Raw genomic sequence first — 15,660 nt, 5'->3', positions numbered from 1 at the left:
TTCTTATTTGTTTGTTGTTTTTTATTGCAAGGATTTGGAACAGCACCAGCAGGCTATGATTTCCACAGAGGATCAAGCTGTCGTTAAACGGAGAAAAGATGGGGTTGGTATTTGGTGGTGGTATTGTAGCATTGCGAATGCTTTTGTGTTTGACCTATTTAATAAGATTAATAACAAAGAAAGATTTGAAAAGGTCAGGCTCTCAATTTTTTAAACTATATCCAATATCATCATCATCATCATCGTCACCATCATCATCATCGTCATCATCATCATCACCATCATCGTCATCATCATCATCGTCACCATCATCATCATCCTCATCATCCTCATCGTCATCATCATCATCGTCACCATCATCATCATCATCATCCTCATCAAAAAGGTGATGAAAGATCAGGCTTTCAATTTTTTTTATTATATCCAATATCATCATTATCATTATCATCAACATCACTATCACCATCATCATCATTACCATCACCATCTTCATCATCACCATCATCATCATCGATCACCACCATCATCATCACCATAATCATCATCACCATTATCACCGTCATCATCATCACTATCATCATCATCATCACCTCTACATCACATCAAGTTAACCATCATCAACCACCACCATCAACTTTCATCACTTTCTTCATATTCTTCATCATAAGCCATTGTTTATCATCATTCATCTTAATCATCAATTACCCTCAATCATCATCATCATAATCAGTCATGAACTGTTTTTATCATTTACCACTGATTACTATCACCATACTGTCATCTTAGCCAGTTATCATTATTAAGCCTGTATTATCTGATAGCGCGTGGATATTTCAACTAAGTGGCTTCTTTGTTTTCTTTCTTCAGCCCGAAGAAGACGTGTCTGAGTACAAATTCTCGAAATTCGCAGCCACATACTTCCAGGGGGGTGCCACACATACCTACATACGAAAACCTCTGAAACAATCACTACTGCTCCTGAATTCAGAAGCTGATAGCATGGTAAGCAAATCATTATAAAAAACCCTGTACCACGCTCTGGGTTTTAAAAAACCGGAGCTTTTAGTCCCCTCTATTCAATTTCAGTAGACTGGGAGCTAGGTCCCTCTACTTCCCTTGGTCACTGTCCGTCTGTCTGTCTTTGTCGATTGGTCGAGGAAGATTGGTTACGAGTCCAATCAACACGAACAGACAGACGGACAGTGTCAAAGGGAAATAGAGGGACTTAGCTCGCATTTTACAATTTCAGATCCTATAATGTCATTGCAAATTAGCCTCCTCCGCAGGCATCGCCTTGGCTCTTTTTGCTCCTTGGGCTTCCTGTGGCGAGGACAAAATTCCTATTTCTTCTCTGCCATGAAATTTAATACAGGGATCCCAACAAAGAATATAGAATATATGGAGTAGCCTGCGGGGGATGCTAATAAGCCTGAAGCGAGATGACGTTTTACCCCCGTCTCTAGACCATAATCCTTTTCACACTGCTTTTGTTCTTTAATTATGACTGTTCCAGTATTCTCTAAGGAATCAAAAATGTTAATATGAAAGAATTTTAAAAACTATTATGGTATAGAGTCGGGGGTTAAACGTCATCTCGCTACAGGATTATTGCGGATAAGTTTTTTTTAAATAATCCCTTAAGTTCAAAACGGCTCAAACTTACCCCCTATGTTTCATTAATGGTTTCATTATTCAAATATTGAAAAAAATTATTCTTTCTGAAAACAAGAAGACTTAGAATCGAGAATAATAACCGATTAAAAACTCGAATCCTAATTGGATTATTCCATATAAGGAACTCCGTAATCCAATCAGAATGCGAGTTTTTAATCGGTTATTTATTATGATTTTGAATCCTGAATGTTTGTACTCTGAGGAAAAATTTTTTTTCTTTCAATAATCGAATGATGAAACCATTAATAGCACGTAGGGGGTAAAGATTGAGCCATTTTGACTGTAAAGTATTCCGTTATATGGAAAGTGGCCAATCATGTAACAGTTTAACCAAACATATCTTGATCCTCATTGTGTACTAAGGCTTTACTTATGCAGCACGCAGCTGCATTTTTATAGGAGCAGCAACTAAGCTTAATGTATTTTTGTTTGTGTCCAGGCTTCTCTCGCCGTGTGGATCACGATCCTTCGATTCATGGGTGACCTACCAGAGCCCAAGTACATCACCTCTAATCCCGAGGCCAAGGTGAGTGAGAAATCAAGGAGCTTGGACATTTCTTTTGGGATAATGTGACTTATTTCTTGGTTTGTCAACAGGATAATTCGTCTGTCATGAGCAAACTTTACGATACGTTGGGAAAGAAGTTCACCAAGAAAGGAGTCGAAGGAGTAGACGATTTCACTGTAAGTGTTTTTGTCTGTCTGTCTGTCTGCTCTTTCTGTCTGTCTGTCTGCTTGTCTGTCTGCCAGTCTGTCTGTCTGTCTGCCAGTCTGTCTGTCTGTCGGCGTGATTGTTCATCTGTCTATCTGTGTGTCTATATTAATATTTATTTGCCTGTCTGCTACCCTGCGTGTCCGTCTGTCTGTCTTTCTGTCCTTTGGCCTGTCTGTCTGTCGCACAGTTTATATACATACCTTTTTATTTGTTATCACCCTGCCCCGTCCTACAGGTCTGTCTGTCTGTCTGCCTGCGTCTTTGCGTCCGTGCTATTTAAAACATTTCTTATTTCTTTACTTAGGGGTCCCAGTCTCCTGGACGAATAAGAGAAGCAAATCGCAAAAGAATTGTATCTCTGACTTTGAAACGAAAATCCAAAATCACCAAGGTAAAAACTAGTACTTTGTTTCTACCACATCAACAGATTTCGTACCTTTTTAACAGTACGGAATTGACGAAATCTTTTGTGCCAATCACAGCGCGCGAGCTAACTGCTTATCCAATCAAAATGCTCAGACACTTCACTTCATGCGCATCACAAGGCAAGTCCGTGCCGTGAAGTTTTCACAGTCATAACAAAACTGCTCTAAGGCCCCGTCCACACGTATCCGGAAACTTTTGTATCCGAAATTTTTTTTTTTCGGTTACGAAAATGTCTGCGTCCACACGCAGCGTATTCGAATCGTTTTCGAATCGTTTTCACTGTCCACACTTATCCGGAAATTTCTCGATCCGCCCTGATGCACGCTAGTGCCTAGTCCATTTGACGAATAATTTTTCTTATTGAGCATGCACAAAATCGTGTTTACGTTATCGTATTCGAAAATTTGCGGATACGACCGTCCACACGTATCCATATTCGGAGCGTATTCGAAAATTTCCACTCTGGAGACCGTTTTCGAAAATTTTCGAAAATTTTCGGATACGGATACAAAAAATTCCGGACACGTGTGGACGCAACCCGTATCCGCAAAATAAAATTTCCGGATACGAAAATTTCCGGATACGTGTGGGCGGGGACTAAGTTAAATCGTGTGGTGAGCCAGCCATTTTCAAAAGCAATCAGGCTTCTTGCTTGCACGCAGCTAGGAAAAAAAAAAAGAGATTGGATTCATTTAATAGTTATGGCTATAAAGATCTGCCTAGAGTCTAATAGAGTCCATATTTTCTGACAGGACGTGGCTACTAAGCTGAGGGAGGCTGAAGAAAGTGGTACTCTAGATGGTGGATATGGTCCATTATCTGCACAGGACCGCCCAACATCAAACCTGGAAAAACTTCACTTCATTATCGGCCATGGAATATTGAGACTTGAATTGCGTGACGAGATTTATTGCCAAATATGTAAACAATTGAGCGCGAATCCTTCTAAGACTAGTCACGCAAGAGGGTGGATATTGTTGTCACTGTGTCTGGGATGCTTTGCTCCTTCAGATAAGGTATGTATTCGTCAGTCTTCTTTTTTCAGTTATTATTTTATTTTCCTTCCTGACAGGATGTTTGACCGACCGACTGTCTGTCTGAACGACCGACTGATCGACCGAGTGTAAGGAGAAGTACGAGCCATAGGCTTATTGAATGCTTGCGACGCTTCCTAAGTGCTTTATTACTGAATGGAGCAAGGAAAAATTAGGAAGCGCCGTAAGCATTCAAGAAGTGTGAGAAGCCTTACTCTCCTTACACTACTTTCGTGCTAGCGCCTTTTCTTGCGTGCTTTATTACTAAACAGAGCACGGACAAAGCTGTTTTATCATATAGCTAGTATTTTTTTTTCAATATTGAATTTATTTACACAAAAAGAAAGACGGTCGCAGGATTTAGCAGCACTTCGCGCGCGGATGGCTTCAGCACTGTGCTTCGTTCACTAATAAAGCACAGTTTTTGACCTAACAGCACGCGCGTACTATCCCAACTATATAATAAAAACATATGAACATTTCTTGCTCTTTTCTAGTTCGAGAAATACCTAAAATGCTTCATCAGTGAAGGTCCGCCTGGCTACGCTCCTTACTGCGAAGAACGACTACGAAGAACACAACAGAATGGCTGCAGAGATCAGCCACCGAGCTGGCTAGAGCTTCAGGTAAGACAAATTCGGATACACTTGATTCTTTATGTACTACTATTCGTAAACGCAGCCACGGGAAACCCTACTGCGCATGTACGGAGAAAAAGGCGGGAAAATGGCGGACGCGATTAAAAACAAAATATTTCTAATTCTTTAAAATTTATTTCAATGTATCAATATAAGAACGAAATATTTATTTCCTCATACTACTTTCTCAACGTAATACTCTTTATTTGGCATTTTAAAATGAATAATTTCCCTAATTTTGCGCATGCCTAGTTCTTCCTTGGTTCTGCCTGAGTAGAAAACAATGTTGTTCTTCTCTAAGCGAAAAGGAACCAAAAGTAATGCGTGCTTTCGGAACGAGAATATCTTGAATGGACCCTTCTTAAAAGTATCGCGGATGCGACGCTGACTTGGAAATGCAAAAGAAATCACACTTTTTCTCGATGGAATTTGTGGCAATAGACCGTTTTCTCATGGTTGTGTGCGCATCCAACTTGACGGACCCCAAAACTGAAAAACGCAAATTCAGTAAAATTGAGAGGACAGTTTTTTATTTAAAAACTATAATAATTGATTTATGAATTCTTATCGAAAAAAAAATTCATAGCAATGCATGATAATACTCGTGTTCTGGTATCGTGGCCCGTCAAATTCCTTAAATTTCGATGCGCACGCACCTTGAGAAAAACGGTCTATTTGTGGCATTTCTTTTGTATTTCCATGTTAGCCTTGCATTCAAGACAATTCTAAGAAGGGTACATTCGCTGCCAATCTTGTCAGCCTTTGGTACTAATTGATGTCATGTGTAGTTCATTATTATTTGATTGGCAGCTGTCTATTAATATGGATAAATCAATTTGTCTTGACTCTAAAAGTAGCGCTTGCCTCTCAATAAAAAAAGGTTCAAAAGAAGTTAGTTTTTTCACTCAAAAATTCATAGTTTGATGTGTAATTTTTTAAATAATTTCAAATACATGAAAATTTTTCTAAAATAAAACTTTCAGTTTATAAAGTTGCGCAAGTACATTCCCTTGGGATAGTATAAAACACATTTATTTTTCACATTTTTTTGTTCTTCTTAATCTTTTGTCTTAATTACTTTGCCATTGGTATGTGTGAATATTTTGCTTCGCAAAAGAGCCAACCAAGTCCATGTTCACTTGTCTGTGACAACAACACAGTTGTAGTTTGCGAATTTACAGAGTCCAAGCTGTAAAAAGCTGACTTAGTAACTTAAAAAAACTTACTCAGGACACGTTTTGAGTGATGTTTCCTGGAATTAAGCGCTGTTCGTGTTTCGTAGCGAAAGACTCGAGCAGTGTCGAAGAAGAAGATGACGTAATGTTGTAACACACATTGATCTGAGCCAAATTTTTACCCTAATCATTTATTCTAATATTTTCAATTTGTTTTTTAAGGCAACTAAGTCGAAGAAGCCACTAATGTTACCCATAACATTCATGGACGGGAGAACCAAGACTTTACTGGCTGATTCTTCGACAACAGCGAGAGAACTTTGCACCCAACTGGCAGACAAGATCTCACTCATGGATAACTTCGGATTTTCATTATACATCGCTCTCTTCGACAAGGTGTGTGTACATTTCTTTAGCTATTGTATTAATGAAGTGTGAGCAACCATGTGACTCAAAATTCCTTTGAGATATGGATTACAATGAAACAGCCGCCTTCTTCGTTGGTCTAACAAGAGAAGCTAATGAGGAATGCTTTGTTATCGTCAACCAAGATGCGGCAATGACGTAACATGCACCTGCTCTATAGTCACATTTCTCGCATGATTGAAATATATTGTCAAAATTAATAGACCTTTACTCAAGGTTGCGTGCGCATCCAACTTCCAAGCCAATCCAAGCCAAAAAACTGAAAAACGCAATTTCAGTAAAATTGAGAAGACAGTTTTAAATTTAAAGCGGAGAATAATCGATTCTATGAATTCTTATCGGAAAATATCTCAGAAGGAATGCATGATAATACTCGTGTTCTGGTATCGTGGCCCGTCAGGTTCCTTAAATTTGGATGCGCACGCAACCTTGAGAAAAACGGTCTATTGAGAAATGTAACAGCGCTGCTAGGCAAACGGAGAATGTGCGAACCAAGTTTTTTTTAATTCTCTTGCTGTTCGAAAGTGAAGACGAAACAGAATTCTGCTAGTCAAATAACTCTCTAAATTTCCATCAAAATTGCCTAAAAATAGTATATATTAAGATAGTTTTCTTCCTTTCTATTCGAAAATAAATAAGAAAATAGAATTTTGCTCGTTAAATAGCTTTTTGAATTTTTTTTCCAAAATTGCCTAAAACAATTACATTCTTGCAAAAGTGCTAATTTTGGATATTCCAATAACATCTTATTAAAAACTCTTCAAAAACTCGCTAACAATTATCTCTAAGCCAACATTTAAAGTGTTTTTCAATTCAATTTAGGAATTCCAATTAAACTCAAATTTTGTCTTTGATGTTTTATTATTACCACCTTTGAAGCTTAGACTGTTATTAGCGATATAAGACTTGTCAAAACGTGGCTTATTACAAATAATTCATTTGAGGAAAAAGCGACCGGATCGTTATTAGCGTTTACGTTTGATCAACGAAAACAGCGAAAGGTTTCGTAATAAGGGATTATATACGATTGAGTGTTGAAGTTCAGTCCTTCGATGGCCTAGCATTGTGATGGCTTAAGGATCGCTCCGTGAGAAATCTTGTTATCGTTTTTGGATATTATTGGAAAAATGGAGGATTTTGCTACTCGTTATGAACAAATGTTCGCTCCCGACCCATTGGATTTGTGGAAGGAGAGAGAACTGTCGTTTTGTGGAGTGGGTTATATTCTTTATTATTTTTACTTCCTTGTTTTGATTTTAAAAACCTTCCTTCCTTCCTTCCTTTCTTCCTTCCTCCCTCCCTCCCTCCCTCCCTCCCTTCCTTCCTTCCTCCTTCCTCCCTTCCTCCCTTCCTCCCTTCCTCCCTTCCTCCCTTCCTCCCTTCCTCCCTTCCTCCCTTCCTCCCTTCCTCCCTTTCTGGCTTGCTTGCTTGCTTGCTTGCTTGCTTTCTTGCTTGCTTGCTTTCTTGCTTGCTTGCTTTCTTGCTTGCTTGCTTTCTTGCTTGCTTCATTAATCCATCAGCTCAGAGATTGTTTCAGGTTTTTCATTCTCCTATCCCCAAGGATTTCCAATGGGAGGGGGTGGGGGTTAGGAATATGAAGATTTTTGACAGCTTTTTTGGCTTGCCTTATTCATTCAAAACTCAGTTTCAAGAATCGAATCATTGCATACATATTTGATTAAGGAAATCGACCTCTTTTCCAATGAAGCAGACTTGCCCCAAGTCGACCTCTTGTCTCCAGACATTTTGTTTGGGGGGGGGGGGGGAGGGGAGGGGAAGCGAGAATTTGTTGATTTCATACTGTAAAATCACCCACGTGATTGCGATTATATATGTTGATATTTTTATCCAATTAGATCTTGAGTTTGACACAGCAAGTTCAAGTCATTGGCTTTTTACCACGTGACTACTTCATGACCAATCATCTTTACTGTCATTTTCTTATCCAATCAGGTCTCTAGTCTTGGTAGTGGGAATGATCACGTGATGGATGCCATTTCCCAGTGCGAGCAGTACGCAAAAGAACAGGGAGCCCAAGAAAGGAACGCACCCTGGAGACTTTTTTTCCGCAAAGAGATTTTCTCCCCTTGGCACGATCCCTCGATTGATAAAAGTGGCACAGACCTTATCTACCAGCAAGTCATACGAGGAATTAAGTTTGGTGAATACAGATGTGATAAGGTAAATGGATTTTATTGTATAGAACGGTCTGAACCCAGGTGAATGAATGTTAATCGAAGTATTATGATCATCCGGGTGGATGTAGTCCTGAGAAATAAATGGATTTTATTTCTAATATTTTTATTAGCAATAATTAATATAATTTTAGACTTGAATATAGAGTTTCTCGCGCTGTGATTGGTTGAGCGACCAGTGATTCTTAGTCGATAATCACTGCTCCAGCGGTAATTATGAGGTTTTCCAAAGCTTGTCAGAGCGGAAGTAATGCTAAAACAATTTTTTTTTTAATCCTTATTAATTTAGATTTTGATATTCGAGTCTAAATTAAGTCCCAAACAATTATTCACCTCAGGCTCAGTGATTTTGGGGAATACTTACCTAGCAGACTTGCGGCCCTTGAAGACTCGCGGCTCGGTAAATATTCCACCGATAATTACTTTGCTTCAGCGAATATGATTACGTAATATGATCAAAGGAAAACTGGTAACGAGAAACAATCTCGCGGCGCATAGGATTGTGGGACCGAATTTTAAGGGGCTAGGTTGACGATCTTTTTAACTCTTCCTCGTTACGTATTGGAGTCATTTTCCCCCTGTAGTCCAAGTGCCAAAAATTGGCGGAATGTTACCACCTGATGTGGTAAAGGCTATCATACATCAAATAAAGCTTATCGTCTGTAGATTACAAAAATATATGATAGCAATGCTGAAATTACAGCTAAAGTTGTGTCACGTGACCTTAAAATTACAAAAATATACAAATTAGCTTTTTACAGATGATACAAATCTTTAAAAAAAGCAATTGAGAAGTCTTTCTTTCTTTCTTTTAGATGTTTGTTGTCTTAGGGTAGTTTGTTATTGTGTTTGTAGAATATTTTTAGGCAGGTAGCTTATGTATTGGAGTCTTTTTCCCCCTGTGTTTAAGTAGGTTGTTTATTGTATTAGATGTTTGTTGTCTAAGGGTAGGTTGTTATTGTATTTGTGTTCTATTTTTAGGTAACGGTAGTTTATTGCATTGTAATGTAGACGAGTGGCATTAATGTAAAAAATGTAAGGTTTTCTTTCTCGATTTAGTGAATTACGTCATGCTGTTTCTTTCTCAGTGTAAATGCACTACTTTGAGGTTATTAAACTGACATCATTAAAAATTCATTCTTCACAAAATCGAAAATTGTTTCGTTCGTCATTAGAAACCGCTGTCGAAAAAAGATTTTTTAAAAGTTTTTTAAAACTTAGGTCTCGGTTAATATTAGAATTTTTTGCTTTAATTAAAGTTTTCAAGTTAACTTTCAGCTCATATTATTATTATTATTATTATTATTATTATTATTATTATTATCATTATTATTATTATTATTAATATTATTATTATTATTATTATTATTATTATTATTGTTATTATTATCATTAAAAATAATAATAATTATAAGAAAACAGAAACAAAAAAGGCGGATTGCACCTTTATTATTCCGTTTTATCTTTCTCTAGCTTTTAGTTTTCAAAACAATATTTAAGTGTTAAGTATATTTCTAGCCCTAACTTCGGAATATAGTTTAGTTTAGTTTAGTTTAGTTTAGTTTCATCATTAGCGTCTATATATCAGTTACAAATATTTAAGACTTAATGCTAATAGTTTTCAATACATTACAATCATACACATATACATTTACAATGCATTTACAAGTTTCATAAGTTATATCAAATTATTAGAAAAAGAAGAAAATGTAATATGTGTAGATGAGGAATACTTAGGCACATCTTAATATTAACTAGATATTTATTCAAATGCTGTTATTTCTTTTGCTGAAACAATCATATATATATATTGCTACTATTTTTTGTATTGATGTTTTTGGATTTATGATAAAAGCAAATTTTTCTCCGTATTTTTCATACAACTATTTCACATTGTATATTAATTTTTCGATAAAAACGAAGATGATAATTGCACTAACTGTTTATAGGTTTTTCCGTGATTATGAAGAATTGTTTTTTAACGAAGTACAATGAAAAAATATTTCCTTGCCGAGAAAGGGTAATAACCTACGTTTTCGTAATTGTCTTTGATTTTAATTATTAATGTGCAGATGTTTTCTTATTGTTTTAGTCTTTTTTTTCGCTATTAAAAAAACTACCTCGACATTAATATATTCCAAGTTCAACTCGCTAGTTGCAGGACTGAAAAGAATTACATTTCGTACCGAAGATGAGGATACTCCCAGTTAAAATAACTAAAAAACATGGAAAAAAGTCGCATTCAATTTGCAAAAAACGAAGAAAAAAGAAAATAAAGAAACATCAATGTGATTTAAGAGATTTAACATTGATATACGAAGATTACGACGACTTTGATCGAGATTTTAATCTGTTTGCCAAGTTTGTAAAATTTGGCGAATTAAAATTAAATAAGGTTAGTTTACACTTTTATTTTCTTGTTATATCGTATATTTAGTTTCCTAAATGCCAGAAAACTTTTATAAAACTAATTTTCTTGTTTTGGTTTTATCGAGTTTACCTATTGTTCGGTGTTTGGTATATTTTTGATTGAATGCTAGAAAAACGTTTACAAGCTTTCGAGACTGCAGTGACTTAAACATATCTCTTTGCTATTCTCTTCTTATTTTCAGAAATTTTTCTATTCTTTAGTATGTTCTGAAGAAATGCAGAGGAAAACTTGATTGCTTGATCTACGAAATGTTATACATCAAAGACCCTAAACCTGAACTTAACAAACAATCAGACTCTATTAGAGCGAAAGTTTTCATTTCATTTTTTTCATTTTTTCATGTTTTTGCCTTTTGTCGTTTTCTCATTTGATTCTCATTGTTATGCGCTTTTATTGTCATTTTTCCACTTGATTTAATTGTTATTCATTGAACTTTCACACTTACTTTAGCTATATTTAGTAGAGTTTACAGTTTTTATTAGACCTGATGATGTTGTCGAGATGACAGCGAAACGTTGTCTTTTACAACTAGTATTCTTATTAAATTAGTATGTATAGCTCGTATTTTCAAGAAATTTTTCCCGTTTTTCCTCTCTGTTTCTCAGCTTGTTCATATGAGAATTTCTATTGAACAAACCATTTTGATTTTTAAAAATAGTTTTGTACTTTGACAACTGTTAGTTAAATATATGATGACTGCCTAAGAGAATTGTAAATTAGTGCAAAACAAAATCCTTTTTCATAATTTGATAACTGGTCGCGAAATATTAGAGGTTGCCAAAAGAGATAAAGCGAAGTGCAAAAAAATAATCTTTGAGAATACTCCATTTTAAAGTTCCGTTCAGTGACCAAGAATAATATAGTTCCAAGCCGAGGTTGGAGTTGCTGCTTATGATAAAAAGTATAGTTTTGCTATGCGAGGAAGCTTCAATCTCAACTTGAGTCACTGAAGAGAACTGTAAGATGAAGTATTATATAACTGATCGGTAAAACGATGCCGCTACCCGGTTAGCTCAGTTGGTAAGAGCGTGCGTCGGTCTGTTGTGCGGAAGGTCATGGTTCAAGCCTTGGCCGGACCAACACTCAGGGTTTTAAAATAACTGAGGAGAAGGTGCTGCCTTTGAAATTATATCTGCGAATGGTTAGACCTTCGAGTCTTCTCGGACAAGGACTTAAAACCGTAGGCCCCGTCTGTCTTCACTATAACCCTGTATAAGGCGGACGTAAAAGATCCACTGAAGACGCTGGTGACGACCATCTTCAGTGGACGTGCCAAAAAAAAAAAAAACCCGAGGGCCACAAGTTAATCAGTTAACAAAATTACTGTCATGTGTCACACTCATTAAATAAAGTCTTCAATCAATCAATCAATCAATGCCGGTCGCTTTTAAAAAGTTATAATCTATTTATCTATTTGTATTGTTCTTAGGATGAAGACTTTGCAGACATAGCAGCCAAGCAGTATTACGTGGAGTATGGTAAAGACATGGTTCCTGACCGGCTAATGAATCTATTACCCTCATATCTACCGGAGTCTTTACTTGAAACTGGCCGAGGCGCGCTTGAGCATTGGCAGGCTTTGATTATCGATGCACATAGAAAAGTAAGTTCAGAACAATAAAAAAGAATCAAAAGCTCATGTTTGTTTTTCTATTATGACGAAGCACAAGTACGGCAGTAAATAAGCCCTTTGCAGTACATTAATCACGTGCTGATTAATTCACTGAGAGCAAATGAATGAGCATCTTGATTCCCATGGGTGAAATATACTGGTGAGCAAACAAAATTTCTACAACCTGTTTCGAGAAATCGTAATAAAACTGCATTTCGTGAAACACTGGATACACATTGTTTCACATAGTTCTTTGCAAGTAGCTAAAAAAAATCATCAATTTGAAATAAAATAAAAGATTTTTCTCACCAGTACAGACACGTGACCGTTAACTGCAAAGGGCCTATTCAATAGAACAGTTTTCGTATGACTGTGAAAAGCTTACAACACAAGCACGGTCGGGATACGCCAAGGCATACGCCAGCCCAATCACATTGCACGAGAATTTACTCTCCATCCAATCAAATACCCGAAACACGGCATGACCACGGCGTCCTGACACGGCCACGACAATGTCACGGCACTGCCAGACCAATCACATTGCGCGGAAAATAATTCCGCAAACAAAATTCTATTAAACATCGCGATCGAGGTAAGGCACGAATACGGCATCGAATTGTTCACTGTCATACGAAAACTGCTCTATGACGGTGATGACGTTACGCGAAACCCAGAATGAAATCGTTATCAATAGACCCTTTACGAATAAAATACTGCTGTGTTTCTTGACTACTGATTCATTTTCGCAGGGTTAGTCTCGATTTTGTGCTGGATATTTATGGTACGAGTCGGTGGATTTCTCGTTACATGTGTGACATCAAAGCAGCCATCTTGGCTTAGGCCCCGTCCATACGTATCCGAAAATTTTTGTATCCGCAAATTATTTTTTGCGGATACGAAAATGTTTGCGTCCACACACAGCGTATTTCAATCTTTTTCACCGTCCACACGTATCCGTTTTCGTAAAATTTGCGGATACGAACACAAAAATTTGCGGACACGTGTGGACGCAACCCGTATCCGCAAATAAAAATTTGCGGTTACAAAAATTTTCGGATACGTGTGGACGGGGCCTAAATTTAACAAAAAAAATTTCTTTGTTTGTTTTTTTTTTTTTTTTGTTTTCGTCAACCAACATGGCGGTCTTTCTTCCTTTTCTCACCTGTTCTTGCTACCTTTCAGGGATATTACACTCTACGAAGAGTCGAGCCTCAGGTCGTCAAAGAAGACGTCGTTAACTATGCCCGTTACAAATGGCCGCTGTTGTTCTCTCGCTTCTACGAAGCCTATCAATTCTCAGGACCCAGTCTCCCCAAGAATGACGTCATCATCGCGGTCAATTGGACCGGGGTTTACATAGTAGACGATCAGGAGCACGTGCTACTAGATCTGCAGTTCCCGGATATTGCTCGCGTCAACTGTAATCAGTAAGTTGATAGAAATCATTTGAGTTAAAATCACGTGATCAAATAGGTTTCAAAATGATTCCAGATAATATTTCATTCGATCTACTGCTGGCGCACTTGTGTAGCTACGGCCATTGTGTGCATTGCGGCCGAAATTTCCCAATAAATCTATAGGAACATCATTAGTATTTAAGTAATAAAGGGCTCAAACGTTGTGACAAAAAAAGTGCTTGAGATAAAAAGTTAAATTCTTTTGGGGGGAGGGAATGACTGCTTCAACGATGCGGCGACCATCTTGAATCACAAGGCATTTTTGGTCGTTCAGGGAGCAAATATATAAAGCTTTGTTACATAAATGGCATCGATTGACATTTAAAGTTAAAGCAATAAAATTTGACAAGAGATGAATTTAAAAAATGGACGGTTCCACAACTGAGAAAATTTCTCAAGTAACGTGGGGTTGTCATTTCAGCATCTTTGGTTCGTTTTGGCCCCTGGGGTCCCATAATGCCTTGCGATTCAAGATGGCCGCCATCCATTCGTCTCATTTTGTCCCCCCTCCGTGCGTCACTGCTTTCTTATCACTTGACGCAGTTACGAGGTTATCCTATTCTTTTCTTTCTTTCAGGACCAAGCGTTTGGAGGGCTCAAGCTTCACAATATCTACAGTCAAAGGAGACGAGTACACCTTTACCTCCACGAGCGCTGAAGACATTTGTGAGCTGGTGCAGTTTTTCTGGGATGGTTTACGTAATCGATCCAAATATGTTGTGGCTTTAATAGATTATCAGAGTCAAGGTCAGTAGAAGTAAGAGTTAATTACCGAGAACGGAGGCAATAAGCCATATACATCCCGAGGGCCGCAGGCCAGAGGGATGTATAGGCTTATTGCCGACGTTCGAGGTAATTAAGTATTTTATTTATCAATTGAGAAGGTTTTCTATCAATTGTTGCTCATTATAAATGCGAACGGTCTATATATAGTTATTTACCGGGTTAATAGAGAGTTTTAGATTTACGTTCACGGCAAACGTGAAACGTCAGTTGACCATTTTAAAATTATTTTAAATTACTGAAAAAGAATCGCAAAAAAGTCCAAGTAGTAGAAAAACAAAAGAGTATTTGCGCTTGGTGAGAAGCTTTGTAAAAGGTAAAGTAAAATACAGAAAAACGATGAAAACGTGGTCACGTTTGCCGTTTGCGGGGAGAAAAAAAAGTCAGTCTGAAACTCTCTAATAACTGTATATTGACCTCGCATTTATAATGAAATAACAAAAATAGAGCCTTAAGAGTAACAAAAAATACCCGTGTCGATTGATAAATAATAGCACTATATGGCCTCTTGGCACAAATCATTTACTTTTTCCTGTACCTCCTTCATGAATTACATGTTTTATTACTATTTTAGGCGAAGAGTCGTCTTTCCTCAGTTTCAAGAAAGGTGATCTCATCGTCCTGGAGAACGATACCGGAGAAACTGTCCTTAACTCCGGCTGGTGTACGGGTCTGTGCGAACGAACAGGGAAGGTCGGGGACTTCCCCGCGGAATGTGTGTATGTTCTTCCTACCACGACTAAACCTGGACAGGACACCCTGGTAAGATATTTCAAGCAATATGCGTTTTGCACCATCACGTGATGGCAGCTATATTAGATGGCAGAAACAATACAACCGTTTCTCAAGAGCAAGGGGATTTTATTGTTCTGCGATCATCTAACCACAGACAACCCAAGCTGTATTTTGGGTGTTGGCACGTGATGGTGCGAAACCTATATATTGTATAGAAACCTCTATACTCCAATTTGGGTTAATCTTAGTTTTGTTCTAAAACTTATTTGGGTGCATGTGACAACCTTGTCATGTTGATTGACAGTCTTGGCTTCTTTTGATATGTCATCCAACTTTGCGGCCATGTCTTTTATCCTTGT

The 15,660-nt window shown here is 37.4% G+C and overlaps 1 protein-coding gene across 1 annotated transcript in view; it reads left to right on the top strand.

Annotated features, from left to right (window-relative positions):
* Positions 1 to 15,660, top strand: part of LOC116295229 (unconventional myosin-VIIa) — a 44,088-nt gene that overhangs the window by 18,407 nt on the left and 10,021 nt on the right. Inside the window, exons 26-38 of the mRNA XM_031702989.2 lie at positions 32 to 103; positions 868 to 1,002; positions 2,114 to 2,200; positions 2,272 to 2,358; positions 2,694 to 2,780; positions 3,568 to 3,831; positions 4,347 to 4,475; positions 5,885 to 6,058; positions 8,042 to 8,269; positions 12,144 to 12,317; positions 13,509 to 13,753; positions 14,361 to 14,530; positions 15,141 to 15,328. Of these exons, the coding sequence (XP_031558849.2) occupies positions 32 to 103; positions 868 to 1,002; positions 2,114 to 2,200; positions 2,272 to 2,358; positions 2,694 to 2,780; positions 3,568 to 3,831; positions 4,347 to 4,475; positions 5,885 to 6,058; positions 8,042 to 8,269; positions 12,144 to 12,317; positions 13,509 to 13,753; positions 14,361 to 14,530; positions 15,141 to 15,328 (2,040 nt within the window). The remainder of the gene's footprint in view (positions 1 to 31; positions 104 to 867; positions 1,003 to 2,113; positions 2,201 to 2,271; positions 2,359 to 2,693; positions 2,781 to 3,567; positions 3,832 to 4,346; positions 4,476 to 5,884; positions 6,059 to 8,041; positions 8,270 to 12,143; positions 12,318 to 13,508; positions 13,754 to 14,360; positions 14,531 to 15,140; positions 15,329 to 15,660) is intronic.

This window comes from Actinia tenebrosa, unplaced genomic scaffold, assembly GCF_029948245.1.
Source record: "Actinia tenebrosa isolate PJP-AT-01 unplaced genomic scaffold, QUT_ActTen_1.0 PGA_scaffold0__85_contigs__length_37466705, whole genome shotgun sequence".
Lineage (NCBI taxonomy): Eukaryota > Metazoa > Cnidaria > Anthozoa > Actiniaria > Actiniidae > Actinia > Actinia tenebrosa.
The sequence above is the reverse complement of the archived record's forward strand: the minus strand, read 5'-3'. Positions and strand labels throughout refer to the sequence as shown.